The sequence below is a fragment of the Polistes dominula genome, unplaced genomic scaffold, assembly GCF_049000335.1.
Source record: "Polistes dominula isolate Pdom_NZ unplaced genomic scaffold, Pdom_raw_medaka contig_11, whole genome shotgun sequence".
NCBI classification, from domain to species: domain Eukaryota; kingdom Metazoa; phylum Arthropoda; class Insecta; order Hymenoptera; family Vespidae; genus Polistes; species Polistes dominula.
This window is the reverse complement of record NW_028301154.1, coordinates 3,090,001-3,108,952: the sequence shown is the minus strand read 5'-3', so window position 1 is coordinate 3,108,952 and position 18,952 is coordinate 3,090,001. Positions and strand designations below refer to the sequence as shown.

At 24.9% G+C, this 18,952-nt stretch overlaps 1 protein-coding gene across 6 annotated transcripts in view; it reads right to left on the bottom strand.

Moving 5' to 3' along the window:
• The window catches only part of LOC107071977 (neuroligin-1), a 72,337-nt gene that overhangs the window by 16,306 nt on the left and 37,079 nt on the right, over positions 1–18,952 (bottom strand). For 4 of the 6 annotated variants that reach the window (XM_089178626.1, XM_089178628.1, XM_089178627.1 and 1 more), the window contains exons 2-3: positions 8,134–8,280; positions 703–891 (exon numbers count right to left, since the gene is read on the bottom strand). In XM_089178626.1, the coding sequence (XP_089034752.1) occupies positions 703–891; positions 8,134–8,280 (336 nt within the window). Of the gene's footprint in view, positions 1–702; positions 892–8,133; positions 8,281–9,307; positions 9,372–18,952 lie in introns of those variants that run through there. The other 2 variants (XM_089178625.1, XM_089178624.1) reach the window with 2 other exon arrangements.

Sequence of the window (18,952 nt, the reverse complement as noted above, 5' to 3'; positions counted from 1 at the left end):
TATAATATATAATATGTAATATTGTATAAAATATTATATAAAATTATTTATTAAATAAATAATATTATATATTATTTATAAATTAATAAATTAATATTATAAATAATATAATTAATTAAAATAATATATAATATAATATTATTTATATATAATATTAAATATATATATATAAATAATATTATATTGTTATTAAATAAAATATTATATAAAATTATTTATTAAATAAATAATATTATATATATATATTAATATTATACTAATAAATATATATAAAATATTTATTAAATAAATAATATTATATTAATATTATATTATTAAATATATATAAAATATTTATATATATATAATATCAAAATAATAATGTATAATATAATTAATATAATATATAATATAATAATATTTATATATTATTTTAAATAGATAATATTATATTAATATTAAATAAAATATTATATAAAATATTTATTTATATATATATGATATTATTATAAATAATATATTAATTGTAATAATAATTCATTAATTCATAATATAATAACGTAACTATTTTTTGAATCAATAACTTTAAAGGATATTGTAATTAAAATATTTTATACTACTTAATAAATTTGAATGTTTTCTAATTAAAAAATTACAAATGAAAAATTGTTGTTTTATTAGTTTTATTGTAATTTTGATTGAAAATAGAAAAATATGTATTACCTTTGGCCATCGGTGAGACGGCTAAAAAATTTGCAAGAGCTGCACCAGTACCATGACCAAGTAATGCAAGCCTTTCTGAATCACCACCGAAAGCTTCGATGTTTTCACGCAACCAATGAAGTCCAGCTACTAAATCCATTAATCCGTAATTTCCTTGAGCGCTTCCTTTCGATCCGGTTTTTAGGAATCCTAGAATAATTTTTATTTGTTTTATTATTATTATTATTATTATTATTATTGTATATATTATTTATATTTATTTTATATATATTTTATTGTAATGAGTCTACGAAGAAATTAGTCAATGATCGAGGACTCGTACATTTTTACAAAAAATTTCAATGAGTCTACGAAAAAATTCGTCAATGATCGGTGGACTCGTGCATTTTTCCAAAAAATTTCAATGAGTCTACGAAAAAATTCGTCAATGATCAATGAGCTACGAAGAAATTCGTCAATGACCAATGAACATTGACTGAACTTTTCGTAGACTCGTGCATTGACGAATTTCTTCGTAGCTCATTGATTTTCATAAATTGAAAAACAAATTTTTTTCACATTAGTACATTGACTGAATTTTTCATAGACTCTAGCATTGATCAAATTTATCGTAGACTCGTCAATTGAAATAAGAAACAAATGCATACTGTCTTCTATCTCATTTTCTCATAGATTAAATCCTATAGATGTAAATACGTTTGTCTCTTTTTCTCTTTTTAGTACCATAGTCGTTTCATCATTTCATTTCCATTACCATGAATTTTCATTCACCTTTTTCAAATCAACCCCCATTCTAAAGAAATTTTCACTTCAAAAAAAAAAAAAAAAAAAATAGAAAAGAAAAAAGAAAATCCCGATACTTCTGTTAACTTACAAATATTTCGAGTACTAAAGAAGACATTATTTTTTGACCTATTTTCTCGAGTATTACACACTCACACACACATATATACAAACGTATATATATATATATATATATATATATAAAGTTTTGAATCATTAATTTGTAATATCAGCTTTAACATTTCAACGATACGTTGGAAGAAAATATATTCGAACGTGACAACTCAACGATAAAATTCAAATAATCCGAATAAGTTTTCTCCCCCGTTTGTGTGGTGTGTATGGGTGTGTATGTGTGTGTGTGTGTGTGTGCTCGAGAGGGTGTGGAATTGAGGGGTTTGAGGGGTTGGCTTGACAATATAAACGATAGCTACGAATTTTATTCGAATTTCATATCTAACATGATATACGAATATATATACAGGGTGTTATTTAAATAACTGACATGAGTTAGTTTTAAATCTGTGTTACCTATTGCGACATTTAAAATGATTTTTGAAGAAAAAGAAAAACTTGTCATGTAAATGTTAAGAAATAACAATTTTGAGAATAACAAATACTACAATGATACAATGACATGAGTAAATGAAATTTTTGATTTATTTGATGATAAATGATGATAAATCAAATGAAGCATTTGATTAAAATGACAGAAAAAAAAGAAAATTAATAAAAATTGATGAATTAATATAGGATGTAAATAGGATGAATTTAAATGAAATTTGATTTTGAAAAAAAATGAAAATTTAACAACGTATGTATATATAAATATATATACGTGTAAAATGCATGTCGTATTCTAAACCCAACTTTAAAAGGTTGACTACGAATTTAGATCACCAATATCGAAGTGAGAGTTGAACGCTCTAATTAAGAACTCGGGCATAGGAGCGTGCATGCGCAACTGTATAACCAACCCCCTTTTACGGTTTGACTTGCATCACACTACTACTACTACTACTAATACTACTACAATATTGTAGAAACAAGTATAAAGTCAAGTAAAATAAAATAAAGTCAAGTGAAGTAAAGTAAAGTAAAGTAAACTAAAGTAGATGATGGCTGTCCCTCATAAGCTTCTCGAGCTCATTAAACCCTCTTTGTTTGTGTGTATCTATGTGTACATTTTTTGTTATACTTCATTCTTGTAGTAGTATTGGTGGTTGTTTGTAGTGGTGGTATTGGTCATTGGCACATGCGGCAAAAACCAAATGACTTTTCGACTTAGTTTCGTCAATTTCGTTGATCGATTTAATCTTTTTTTTTTGTTCTTTTTTTCCTAACCTCTAAAACTTTGATTTAATCTACGAAAGAAAGAAAGCAAAAAAAGAATTTCAATTGGAATTCTATTAGTGTTCTCTATAATCTGTTTTAATCTATTGTAAACCTTGTCAACGTTGTTTTTTATCTCTACGAAAAGTTTTATTTGTTTTTTCATATTGGTATATGATTTTAAGTCATTGATCGTTCACCAATAAAATTATGAACAATTTTTTTTAATCTTTTATTATTTTTACTACGACCATTACATGTTTAACATTGGATAATTTCAATTTTTCAAAATTTACTTTTCATATAAGATACTAAATATTATTCGAAAAATATGCATAAATAATTATAAAGTAAAAGTTTAATTTTTATCATTATTTAGAAAAATATAACGCCTGTAGATATGCAACCCTCCAGACAGATTTTGAAAATGTTGCTTGCGAGCTCCATCTACTGGAACGGAATTTTTTTCCCAGTCAAAACTGTTTATACACGTATGTATGACGGGTTGCCTATCTTTCGGGCAGAACAAAAATTCCGTTCCGACAGATGACGCTCGCAAGCAACATTTTCTTAGTGTGTCTGGAGGGTTGCATTCTTACAGGCGCGTATAAATAAAAAAAGTAAAATTAATGTTATAATAACATTATAACAGTATTCTTTTTTCATAGACTCGTGCATTGATTAAATTTTTCGTAGACTCATAAATTGAAATAAGAAACAAATGCGTATGTGAAATATTTTACAGAGATTAAAAAAAAAAAAAAGGAAAAAGTAATAAAAATCCGTAAAACCCTATTTGTAACGAAGGATTTATTACAAAGTTGTGCTAGAAAACATCTTTAAAAGTTTACAGAGTATTCTACTAACCTAACTAATCACGTGTATACATAACATATATATATATATATATATATATACATGTATATAATACTTAAAAATATATCCACAGAGAGAGAATTTCTGCACGAAATAAAATAAATGTGTAGGACCATGTTTTAAAAGTAAACCCAAAACAAAACAAAAACAAAAACAAAATAAAAAAAGAAGTAAATAAAATGCAGCTTGAAGGATAAAACCAGGGTGGGTGGGTGGTGTGTGTGTGGGTATGAAAGAAATAGCTAGAAAATAAGGAAAAAAAAAAAAAAGAAAAAAAATGAAAAGAGAAGAAAAAAGAAAAAAATAAAAAAAAAAATAAAAGAAAAGAAAAGAAATCGAATTAGAGTAGGTTTTGCAAGCATACTTCTAGCGTTCACGTTCACGCTCATGCGACTATAACGTGGCATTGAATAAAGAAAGAATCTGCAAAAGCCTTAGGGGTATGTTTCGCGTTCGTTGGTTGAACAAAACGCATGCTAGCTAGCTAGCTAGCTAGCTAGCTAGACAGTTCCATTATAACAAAGGAAAGAACGAATAAGGAAAAGAGAGGAGTACCCTATCCTCGTATTTCTTTTCCCTTTTTATCATTCCGTCTCACTATTTTTTTTCTTTTCTATTTTTTTTTCTTCTTCTTCTTCTTCTTTTACTCTACCTCTTTCTTCATTTTTATTCGTTATCATTGGTACAACCAGAAATAACCAGGTGGACTTACCATTTTCCGATAAGAATAATCTAATCTTACTCACCATCACCATTTTTTAGTTTCTGTTTTTGATTTTTAGGTTGGTTTAACGTATTTTGGTTTTTTTTTTTTTTTTTTTTTTTATTAGTGTGTGAGAAGTGTCTGAGAAAATGAATACGAACGAATGAAATGGAAATATTTTCAATTAAAAAAAAAAAAACAAAAATTTCTTCTCATACCCGTTGAGGCTCAAACAAAAAAATTGTTTTTTTTTTTTTTTTAGAATGAAAGTATGAAAAATTGTATGGAAAAAGTAAGTAAGACTTTTGTAGTGTGTGTAATTGATTTATGATTGTGATATTGGTCACTTGGGAAGAAGTTTCATTTCGTTGAAAAGTATGTCCCCAATCGTATAAATAAATAATTTACTGACTAACTCTGTAGTATTTGATATGAACTTTTATTATTAGAAATTCATATAGTACTAGTCTTTATTATTATTCCCTTTTATTCTTTTTACAATCGTTCTTTTTTTTTTTTATCGTTTTTAATTTGTTTATTATATTTAAAGATTAAATTTTGAAAAGTACATTTAAAAATTAATTGCTAATTATTATTTTATTATTATTATTATTATTATTATTATTATTATTATTATTATTATTATTATTATCTCGTAGAAAATTGGCAAGAATTGGTTGAGTAATTTTAATACTTTAAATAATAAAAAAAAATAATATAAAAAATGTTATATGTATTATATGAAATATTAAATTATTAAAGTATAAATTATGAAATATTAAATTATTAAATTATAAATTAATGAATTATTAAATTTTTACAAAAATATAAATACTTTAAATAATAATAAAAAAGAAAACATATATTATATATATATTTATTTTAAAGTATACATTACGAAATATTTAATATTAAATTATTAAATTATTAAATTATTAAATTATTAAATTATTAAATTATTAAATTATTAAATTATTAAATTATTAAAATATAGATTATAAAAAATATTAAATATTAAATTATTAAATTATTAAAATATTAAATATTATAAATTATTAAATTATTAAAATATTATATTCTTAAAAAAATAAAAATACTTAAAATAATAGAAAACAGGAAATATATTATATATATATATATATATATATATATATATATATATATATATATATGAAATATTAAATTATTAAAGTATAAATTATGAATTATTAAATATTAAATTATTAAATTATAAATTATCAAAATATTAAATTAATAAAAAAATAAAAATACTTTAAATAATAATAAAAATTGAAATATATTATTTATATAAAATATTAAATTATGAAATATGAAATATTATAAATTTTTAAATTATAAAATATTAAAATATAAGATTAGAAATTATGAAATATTAAATGATAAAATTATGAAATAATAAATATTAAATTATTAAATTATTAAATACTTAAAAAAGATAAATATTATATACAAAAGAATATGATCTTTATCTGATAATGATTTGAATGAATTGATCTAAAAACTTTTCAGATAATAATTCAATATTAAATATTAAATATGATAGTTGCATTAAACGAAAGGATATTTTCCAGACAATTAATTAATTTAATGGTTCCTAGGTTAGCAAAAGGAACTATAACGAAAGAACGAATGATCGTACGAACTAACTAACTCAGTGACGAATAATACGAAAGTTCAAACAAACTAAATTTTGCAAAGTCTCACAGGGGTTAGAATGAAATCGAGTGTCGTAGATACCTTGGAAATAGCAAATGGGAAACGTGAACAACGACTACTAACATACTTTTCTATCTTCCTACACATTCGAGTTAGAAACATTTAACCTATATACATATAACATACATATATACATATACATATATATATATATATATATATATATATATATATATACTTTCTCAGTGTCTATTCTTGCAGTTAATTTCATGATTTAAGTGTCTGTTCTCACGAATTATACCAAGAAAGTATTTTTCTTTTTTCTTTTTCTTTTTCTTTTTCTTTTTCTTCTTTTTTAACAAACTCATGAAACCTTCTTCACCAATTCACAAAATACTTTTACAAAATTAATGAATTTAAATAATTCAACGTCATTATTTTTAGATTTCATATGAAAATGGAAATACTACTTGAGTGTTAAGAGATAAAATAACAAACAAACAAAAAAACAAAAAGTAAAAAGAAAATTGTCTGGTTGAATTAGTAAGGTAAAAAAAAAAAAAATTCAAAAAAAAAAAAAAGGAAAATAAAATAATTCAAGCAGACCGTTGGACAATTTTGTGAATATTTTTTTGGTTGGTTATCCTGCAGGAAAATTAGCTCGTGAAATATTCAAAAGACGCATTAAAACCACGACCAGATTAGTACACCCCCGCCGAAGTCGTTTAAGTCATCTTCTTCCTCTTTTCCTCTAGCCACCCCTCTCCTCCCCTTCATTCATCTATTTCATCTTTTTTTTTTTTTTTTTTTTTTTCTCAGACTATGGAGAATAGCATTCCTCGGAGATCGTTCACGCGAATTTATTTAAGTAAAAACGATTATTTTCTTCTCTAAACGTTTCTCGGTTCGTAATGGGTTTTTCCTTTTTATTTTATTTTTTTTTTTATTTTTTTTATTTTTTTTAATTCTTCTTTTCATCTTATCGACGTCAAAAGCTAGCAAAAGAGAGAGAGAGAGAGAGAGAGAGAGAGAGACCTTTTTAAATTTTTTCTTTTTATCTTTTAAGTTAGAAAGCTTCGTGAGAACGGTGGTGGTGGTAGTGATGGTGATGGTGATGGTGGTGGTGGTGGTTGTCTTTCGTTTTACCAAGAATTTCTTTTTTACCTTTTTCTTCTTCTTTCTTTTTTTTTATCACAGATTTAAGTGAAAAAAAAAAAGAAAAGAAAAGAAAAGAAACGAAAGAAAGATAGTCCAATAAAGATGAAAATTAACCTGCACAAAATGGACCCCCATTTGGCACGGTGTTTTGCTTTTAAGATAAAAATGAAAGAAACGAAAGAAAAAAAGGTAATAGTTAAAAGGACAATTCGACATATTGTCGCAATTATTTTTATTATTATTATTATTATTATTATTATTATTATTATTATTATTATAACGAAATTAAAATAGAAGTTTAAGAATTTCATTAGATATCATTATATTAAATTACTATAATATCAACTTGCATTATTATTATGACTGAAAGTTGAGAATTTTAGATTCTCTTTTATGTAAACCACCTCATCATATTATCATAGTAATTATGATATTATTGTAATATAATCGTTTGCATATTATTATTATTATTATTAGCATGAACTATACAATTAAAATCGTTATATTATAATTAATTTTGCATGCTTGTAATTATTGCATATATATATATATATATATATATATCGTTAAGAACCACATTAAACTTAAACAATTCGCGTTTCCTTTCCTTTTCTTTGTTTTTTTTTCTTTTTTTTTTACTGCAACTTTTTTTTACCAACAAAATAAAAACATCAAATGTTGAAATATTGAAAAACTCTTAACAAAATTAATTAGATACATTAATTAACTGAAAAACAAATGACAAAAATAGCGGCTAAAGTTATTTCCAAATTAGCGAAGTTAAAAAAAAAACATGAGTAGTGGGGGTAATCGATGAGTAGGAGTGGGGAATTGGTTAGTGCGAGTGGTGGAATTAGCGATTGAGAGTGAAGGGGGAGGGGAAGCTTAAGGTGGATACTCACCGAGCACGCCAATGCGAAAATTGATGGAAACGACTATCAGACGTCCGTGAGCTGCTAGAGAGGTCCCATCGAACGAATTTCCGGCACCCCACGAATAGGAATCACCGTGAATGAGAAGAAGCGCTGGCAGCAAATCCGTAGTAGTACCTGAAACGTTCACAAAAAAATTCTGGCTCTACATCAAAATGCATCGTTTCTTTTTTTTTTTTTGTTTTTCTTTTTTTTGTTCCACTCTCTTTCTCTTTCTCTTTCTCTTTCTCTCACTTTTTATCTTTCTATGTGAAAAAGTACGGTTCTTTTTTTTTCTCTTTTTATACATCCCCATTTCGACAGTATATCCATGCACACGTGTATAAATTTCGAGTAAATCCTCTACCAGGTTTATCATTTTGATTTTTATTATTATTATTATTATTATTATTATTATTATTATTATTTCATTTTATAAATAATCTAGCAGAACTATGAATATTTTCAATATATAAAGGAATACAATTTGATAAATTGAAAATGTTATTGAAAACGTATTCCTTAAAAAAATGTTGATAATACTTAAACCAAATAATTATGCAATTATATTATAAGATTTTTCATTATAATATTTCGTTAGAGTAAACAATTTAAATTAAATATATTTGACCCAATGAAACTTGGATTTTTTATTAACTTTTAAAATATGATATGTGTTAAATAAAATAGGTGTCATTAAAAATTGGAAAATAGGATTAACAGAAAATAGTGGATGATTTATTTCAACATATATATTTATTTCTTTAGGTGTATAGTACTTTAAAAAGAAATAACACACATACACACTTAAATATATTATCTAAGAAGTAAATATTCCTAAAAAAAAATGACTATAAAAATGTCATCGTTATCGTATCATCCATTAAACAAATCATAGTACTACATATTAGCAAATTAAAAAAAAAAAAATCAAAAAGAAGGAAGGAAGGAAGAAATGAATGAATGAATGAATGAATGAATGAATGAATGAAAGAAAGGAAACTAGATGGTATCGTCGAAACCATCAAGGATGGGTGGGTGCTGCTTTGTTCCCTCGAACGTGCCTCGTTAATGTTTCCTCATCGACGATAAGCTAAAAGAAAGAAAAAGAAAGAGAAAGAGAGAAAGAAATAGAAAAAAAGTGAAAAGAAAAAGATAAAGCTACTTTTCTCTCTTCCTATCGCCAGTTCTCTTCTTGGCATCGTTCTCGACATTTTTCTTTTTTTTTTTTTCTGTCCCTCTCTTCTTTTTTTTTTCCATCGTTTCATTTTCTTCATTTTCTTCATTTTCTTTTTTGTTTTTTTGTTTTTGTTTCATATGCACGGAAAATAAGCATTCACGTTGAACAAAAAAATGAAAACCCTGACACCGATCGGAAAGATTTGATGGCAAACATAGAATTTCATCGTTCCCTCTGTCTATGGTTGGTAGAGGTAAAGAGTAACATCTTTTATGGGGAAAAAATGTGAAAAAAAGTGTCCAACGTTTTCTATAAATAATAATTCAAAAACCTTCCAGAATGGCGCTGGTGTAGACAGAAGGTATAATATGAGTGTAGCAATTGTAAAAACGAATTAAAGTATGCCGAGTTAAAACATTTAATATTATTGCCGACTAAAGTAGTTAATTATTGAAAATTTCAACTAGAGACCCTATAGGAGGGACGCGCCATGTAGATTGCAAGGCTGAAAATGTGGGGGGACAGTTTCCGTTGCATCGCGCAGCCATCTTTATCTTTAGTATGTATTAACGGCTGTGGTTAGTTTAAGTTTACAATACTTATAGTTTTTGAAGTGTAAACTTCTTTAGAATAAGAGTGATCGGAAAAGTAAATAAACGGAAACTCACTACTTTTCGGAAAAAATCTACCTACTTTCGAAGTAACTTTACTAAAAGTAGTAAGGTCCTTTAAAATTTACCCTCTACGTACTGTGGCGCCACCCTAATTGAATGCATTTCGACGGACACTTTTCATCATACAGAGATGTTACTCCTTACCCCTCTACCCTCCATATAGCAAACACAGAATTTCATCGTTTCCTCTGTCTAAATCACCATCATCCTTTACAAACCTAACCTCTCTTTTCAGAGTATATATATATATATATATATATATATATATATATATATATAAATCTTAATTAAAGATCTCACTGTCTATATCTCTGTTTGAAAGCACTCTCTTCCTTCCTAACGAGAAAACGTTAATATTTCAATGTAAGATACCCAGATAGATCTTAATCAAACAGAAAATGGAATAGAATGGAACGGAAAGGAACGAAATGGAATAAAATGGAATGGAATGGAATGGAATATAATGGAATCGTACAGTTCATCGTTTCTCTATTTCTTTAGTGATCGACGTGTCACTGTTATGTGTTATTGAAGTTGCGATAAATCGGGTGTAAAATGAACAACAAAAACCCCTCAATTCCCCATTCCAACCCTTAACCCCCCATAGAGTCGATTTCATTCGATATCGTTCCGTAAAAGTCACTTTTCTATAGTTCAGATAGTGAACACCAATTGAAAAATAAAAGAAACATTTTTGTCAAAGTTTTATGAGGGTTAGGGGGATGATTTTTGTTTACTGGCATTTCCCTTAACTTTTATTATTGAATCAAATATTTTTTTTTTTTAAAACATTTTTCATTTTTCTTTTTAAAGTAATAAAATTACCCCTTTCTTTTTTTATAGATTGTTTTTTGGTTCATTTTGTTATTTCTTTCTCTCTCTCTCTCTTTTATTTTATATTATTATTATTATTATTATTATTATTATTATTATTATTATTATTATTATTATTATTATGTGTATCGTTAAAGTAAATAATTCAATGAATTCATCAGGAAAAAGCTTTGATTTTACATGAAATAACCTAACTAGACGTTTTATTAATTATCTCGTTAAATATAATATGATTTATGTATGTGCATATAAATGAGAATATTTGAAATATTATTTGCAAATTTTCTAATTAGAAATTTATAATTAACTTTATGTAATTCCATAGATATAGACGTATATATATTACATACATACTATTATTAAAATATTTGTTGATTATAGAAATAAATGGAATATGTTTAAAATATTGTTGAATAATATATTTTTTCATTCTGTTGGATTTAATCTACTAATCAAATTTTAATTTTAAATAAAATAGAATAAACTTTATATAATTTCATATATATATATATATATATTACATACATACTATTATTAAAATATTTGTTGATTATAGAAATAAATGGAATATGTTTAAAATATTGTTGAAAATTATTTTTCTCCATTTTGTTAGATATAATCTACTAATCAAATTTTAATTTTTATAGTTTAATTACTGGACATTCATAAATTTTTTATATTATTATTATAGTTCATTAAAATATGTGATTTGATCTTATTTCATAGATTAAAATAGGTCAGTATAGTTGAATTCGTAATTTAACTGGTTATTTCATGAATTATTGGATATCACATTTAATGATAACATATACATATATACATATATATTTATAAAAAAAAAAAAGAAAAGATAAAAAAAGAGAGAGAAAGAGTGGAATGGTAACACGAAAAGGTAAAAATTGCAATTCGAAATACCGAAATAGAGAAAGAGTTGAAATAGTACTCGATGCAAAGTGAACGTAGTATTTTTCTTTTTATTTTTTTTTTTTTTGTCGAAACAAATGGATTTGCATGTATGTGTACGAACGTATAGACGTATGTATTTATTTATACACACACATATATATCTATATATACATACGTCTGGATTAGTCTCTTTTTTAATATCACACGAAAGGAGAATGATACGTGATGGCTCTTTTTAGATTTTTATTCTATTTTTATTTTTTTTTTCGTCACGCTTGACTGATATAAAAAAAAAAAATATATATATATATATATATATATATATATATATATATATATATATATATATTCATTTATATATGCAGAGAAAAGTTAAAAGAAAATTCTAAAAAAAAATATTCTATCCGCCTATTGAATTCATTCTAATGTATATAATGCATACACTACACATATACATGTATATATAAACGTGTACATATTTTTATATAATATATAATATATAAAAATATGTGTATACACGTTTATATTGTTTAAACATTCAGTATTTATTCACGATAAATATTTATATATATATATATACGTTTACGTATATGTGTATTTTAAATAGGATTGTCCGAGAATACATTGACTTGTTCTACTTAAAAAAATTGAATATTTTAATTCTTATTTTTAAATGTTATTATTTCTCGCTTTTTTTTTCATAATTATATATATTAGATTGTTTACAAAATATTGACAATTTTATTATTTTATAAAATAATCAAAAAAATTATGTCTATTAGTATTTGTTTTACAAGAAGAAAAAAAACAAACAAACTAAAAGAAATAAAATTAACCCCTAACTTTTTTCTCGATTCTATCAATCAAATTTATTATTTTTTTTCCGATGTAATTTTGTACATATATATATATATATATAATTAATAATATTTCTTCAAACATTTTACACCATAAAATATATATATTTCTATTTGGAAACAATTATCAAAATGAATTTTTGTAAAGTGCACAGTAGCAATTAAGTTGAGAGCAAACGCAGATTGGTTATTCTCGTTGAGTTACGAGGTACCTTCATAGCAAAACGATAGAGAATTTCGTTGGTTACATTCCTCAAAATGTAACACGATGTAACAAATGTATGCATTTGCTAAATGCACGTGTGGTACTATCACGTTGTAATAATTAAATGATTCTCTATCTATCTCTTTCTATTAAAAACAATAACTTTTACCAAACTTTTGAATCTAACTTATAATCTTTTTTTATAATATAATATTATTTTTTTTTTTTTTTTTGAAGTGAAAACTTCTTTAGAATGGGTGTGCATTCGAAACCTGTTTATTTGAAGGTTTCACTTCTCTAACTTGTGTGATATGCATACATGTTTTTTTTTTTTTAATTTTATTTTACAGAAATACAATAAAAGATTTTAAAATAGAGACAAATCTGTTCAAATGCAATACATTATAATCCGTAACGGATTAAATATATAATTGAAATAAATAACTAGGAGAGAGAAATGCTTTTAATATTATTAAAAACGTTTTTATATTCAATTGAAATTAATAATAATAAGTAATGAATAAAATTATTCCAGCATACATACATATATATATATATATATATATATATATATATATATATATATATATATAATATTAATTATATAATATATTTAATATATTATATATTAATATATTTATTATATATAATATATTAATATATTTATTTAATATATTATATATTATATATTACTATATTAATATATATATATATATATATATATATTTATAATATATTATAATTTTATAATTATATTTTAATTATAATTAAAACATAATTATATATATATTTACCATATGATATATTTAAATTCAATATTCGTAGAATATAAATCACAATAATAATTATTATTATTTATTTAATATAAAATATTTTACAACGAAAAAATTCGTATTGATCATTTATAAAATTCATAAAGAACTTATTCACACAAAAAAATAAATAAATAAAAAATATTTCATTTATTCCAATACTATTGTTCAATGGGGTGCATATAATCCCAGTAAGAATAGTTGATGTTTTATTTATAAACGTATGCATTTATATATATATATATATATATATATATATATTACTATCTTCCGCGTTCTTCTATTATCTAACAACAAAGAAGCCTAGCACTGTCTGAAAAGAATCGACCTGTTTTCGTAGCACGTATTACGTAGGAAATGTATGGTAGGTATAATAATGCATAGTAGAATGCACAAGGTCATCGGAATTTAGTTCAGTAAAAACCGAGTTCGAACCGAGTGTTTCACTTTACCTTGTGTAATAAAAACTTTTGAAAATGGAACATAATTTTTAACAATACCCAGATACGAAATGGTTTTTTTTTTTCTTATTCTTTTTTTTCTTTCATGTTTTCATTACTAGCATGCAAGTTCTCCACTCAATTGAACTCATTTTTAATTCCAACTTTTCTAAGTTTTTTTTCTTTTTTTTTCTTCTTCCTCTTCTATTTTTGTACTTGATAATGTTTAACAATTTTTTAAACTGAAAAGTTATCATGTTTTAAGCTTATGTTTTGTATTATATAAGATATCAGTGTGTATATTAATTAATTATATAGTATATATAACTAGTTCTAGTATTATATTTTAATTTGTTAAATTGCTATCGTGTTTAGAGTATGGAATTTTAGTAAATTACTAGTATCATGTTGTATTTTAATTTGTTAAATTGCTATCGTGTTTTAAGTTGCTAAGTGGTAGAGAAAAAATTATATATTTATAATATCATATAATAGACATTCCAAATTTCCTTTTATACCTAATCCAATTGAACAATTTTTCATGAGAACCTTACAATCCATTAAAACATTTCATTTTTGTTGACTATATACCTAGTAAATAATAAAACATAATTTATAAAATAAATGATTAAATATTGAAATAAAACATAAACCAATTGTCAACAATTTCTACAACCATTGAACATCTAATTCTCAATGGAACAATTTTATGTTGAAAACCTACATTTTATTAGAATAAAACATTCCATTTGAGCTAACCATACCTAGTAATTAATAAAACATATAATTCATAAAATAAATGATTAAATATTTAAATAAAACATAAACCAATTTCCAACAACTCCTACAATCATTGAACACCTAATTCTAAATTAAACAATTTTTATGTAAAAACCTATACTTTATTATGTAGATAAAACATTCCATTTGAGTTAACTATACCTAGTAATTAATAGAACATATAATTCATAAAATGAATGATTAAATATCCAAATAAAACATAAACGAATTTCCAACAACTCCTACACAACCATTGAACACCTAACTCTCAATGAAACAGTTTTCATTTGAAAACCTAAACTCTATTAGATAAAACATTTCATTTGAATTGACCATATGTTTAACAATTAATAGAACATATTATAATTCATGAAATAGCATAATCGTAGGTGAACGAACCGCAATAGTTAGAAATTGTAAACGATGGTAGACGAGACGCGACGAGACGAGACGTCGTCCACCTGTTGCGGATTCTGATACTTCTCACACCCCGTTCTCTACCACACATACACATACACATACACACAAATATACACATACAATCCGAGGTGATGAACCTCGAAGGTGTGCAGGGTAGATATATAGAAGAGTTGTGTGCAACTAGAACGAACGATGGGTACCTCGATACACCTCTACTTTCGTTTCATGATTCTACCTCTTACTCTCTCTCTCTCTCTCTCTCTCTCTATCTCTCTCTTCACCCTTTTCCACCCTTCTTCTACTCGTTCGAGACACAAGTTAGGGTACACAGTAGTACACTAGACTACTCTTACATTCTACACACACTATCACGTGTTTACGAGTGACCTCAAACTTTTTATTGCCGACTATTCTATGTTCTACCCCATTCCACCCCTCACCCTTAACGATCTCCAATCTCGAATCCATTTACTTACGTTAGGATATCATCTGTTAAAACAGTGGTTCTCAATTTGATTAGATTTTTATGATTTAGATTGATGTTTTTGTAATGAAAACTTCTTTAGAATAGGGAGTGATTTGAAAAAGAAAAAAAATGAAACGTGGCGGCGATGTAACGGAGCGGCGGGCGGCTATGTAACGGCAACGATATTTAGTAAGAAGAGAAAAAGAGACAAACATATAGGATTGTGCCTGCGAGAGAATGAGACAGAATATAGCTATACAGTATTTCCTATTCTCCTCTCTCAAGAAAATGAGAGAATTTAAAATGAGAAATAAAACATGTGGTCGCGTACCTAATAGATGGTATAATAAAACCTTTTGTTCGTTAAAGAAAAGCTTCCCTTCCTAAGAAACCATAGTTTATATATTAGAAATATAATGTTTATACAAAGTATAGTAAGTACTATTACTTCTTAGTACTAGTATACTAGTACTTATACTAGTTAGTAGTACTTATACTAACAAGTACTACTCTAGTACTTAGTATACCAATATTACTATACTTAGTATACCAATATGACTACACTTAGTATACTAGTATTACTATATTTAATATACCAATATTACTATACTTAGTATACTAATATTAATTTTCAAATCAATCTCATTCGAAATGAATTCTGGCAATATAAAATATTACAAATTTATTAATATTATTTATAATTAATTTAATTTATTACAAATTTCTTTATTAATTACTAGTCAAAATTATAAAAAAAAATTACTCGACCATTTCTTGGATTAAAAACAATTTCAAATATTTCCAATATATATTTTTGTCATCGATGAATTATTTAATATTATTACAAATAATAAATTTTTCTTCTTAAATATAAATAAATATTTATATATATATATATAAATATCGATAAATATATTAAACGTTAATAAATTAGATTTATTCCAAATTTATTACATATTTATAAAAAAAAAAGCGAGCAAAAAGAAAGAAGAAAAAAAATAAGTATCAAATCTATTCTCATAAGTTTTTATTTAATTACACTCGTACTAATTACAAAATGAATTATACGTAAATGTAATTAACGATAAGATAGAAAGAGGAACGACGAACCCCCGTTCATTATCTCTTGTTTGAAATTCGAAAACTACTACTACCAGCACTACTACAACTACTATTACTCTATTACAACTATAGTGAAAACTCTTGTAGAACCCATCACCACCACAACCATCCGCTTGCGAACTTTATTATCTTCTGTTCTCAACCTTAACCGTAAGGATACGAAAGTCATTATATTGCAACTAAGATGAGAAAAGGAATAAAAAAAAAAAAGGAGAGCATGATAAAAGAAGAACGAATAAGAATAAGAAGAAGAAGAAGAAGAAGAAGAAGAAGATGAAGAAGAAGATGAAGATGATGATGAAGAACGGTAGTACGGTTTCAATTGAAAAATATTACTTTTCTGGGTGTGGTACGATGAATGGGGGATGGATGAAGTTGGGTATAGAAGGGGAAGCAAAATGAAGGTAAAAGGGGTTGGTGGGATAACTAAATCTCATCGACCCTTCTTAATTACCTCTTGCGGTATTATGCGAAAGAAGGAAAGACAAAAAAAATAAAAAGAAATAAGAAAACTAGGACAATTAATCTTGATATTATTCTTATACCATCCCCTGTAAGTTTTCTCAAAACGAACGTCTTAGAAATAAATCATATTTTTTTAATTTTATTATTATTATTATTATTTTTTTTTTTTTTTTACAAAGGAATGTTGTTATTCGTAGATACAAATATAATTGTAGAAGATTGTATATTAGGTGGTTCAAAAAGTCGTTTAGTTTGTTGCTGACGCAATAATGGCCATTAATTGATGCAAACCGACAAATAGTAACACATGAGAGACCAATAAGAGGGTTAAATTTATCAAATTCAATTATTTATGACCACTTGAAAGGTTTAGGTTTAACCTCGAAGACAAAAATTGTCTTTATTTTTACAAAAGAAAAACGAAACGACTTACGACTTTCCGTACCACCTAATACAACATTGTTAAAAGTGTTCAACTATTATCCCACCAGTTTTAATTAATTATTATTAATATTCTGGACATTTATTTGAACAACCATGTGAATCTTGATACTCTTCTCTACTTCAATCTTTCATTTATATATATATATGTGTGAACAATATTGTTTCGTTTGAAAATGAGTTTAAAATCTTGAAGCTTAATGTCTAACATTTAGATTACTGAATATCATTTGAGTATCGAGAGAACAATGACTGCAGTAGCAACCAATCCTCCTCTCTCTCTCTCTCTCTCTCTTTCTCTCTCTTTCTCTCTCCTTTTATCTCCTTAGTCATCTTATTTAAGCTAGAACAGAGAAAACGACCTCTTCAACGAATACTAAATCAAACGTGCCACTGACACGTTAAGTATCTACAAGTTCAGTCATATATATATATATAGGTATATATTCAACCATTTCAAGCATGAAGACATTTTTCTAATGAATAGAAGATATTTATGATAAATGTTTCTCTTTCGTGCATTAATAGAAACTCTTGACTTGAAAGATCTTATGAAACATTCATATATATATATATATATATATATATATATATTGTGTTTTATTTTATTTCACGTGTGTGATTTTTCTTTTATTAAATTAACTATAAAAAGTAGAACTTTTATACATAATAGAAAAGATTTAATATTAGTTTTAACTAATGTTGAGTGTTTCAGTTCTCAATTTATATTAGAATTGTGAAAACATTTATTTGCATTCATATTTTCTTCTTATAAATTTCTTCATGAAATTTTGTTTAATTTTGTATGATTATTTTCAACTTAGAATACTTAGGATAGTTTTTTTTTATCGCGTTTATTTTTTATTTTTTATCGCTAATTAATAAAAAAAAAAAAAAATTAAATATCGCTAATTAAGGATTTATTATTTAGAGGTTATTATGTAGATCTCCTTAGATTCTGTAAATTTTCAATAGATTTGCGTTGTATTACAATTCAATATATAATGTTTATTATATTATAATATTTAATATTTATTATATTTAAATAATATAAAAATAAATATTATCTTATGGTTATAGTAAAGATGAAAAAACAATCCTTGTTGAGAGTAGATCTCCTTAGATTCTGTAAATTTTCAATAGATTTGCGTTGTATTACAATTCAATATAATGTTTATATTACATTATAATATATTTAATATTTATTA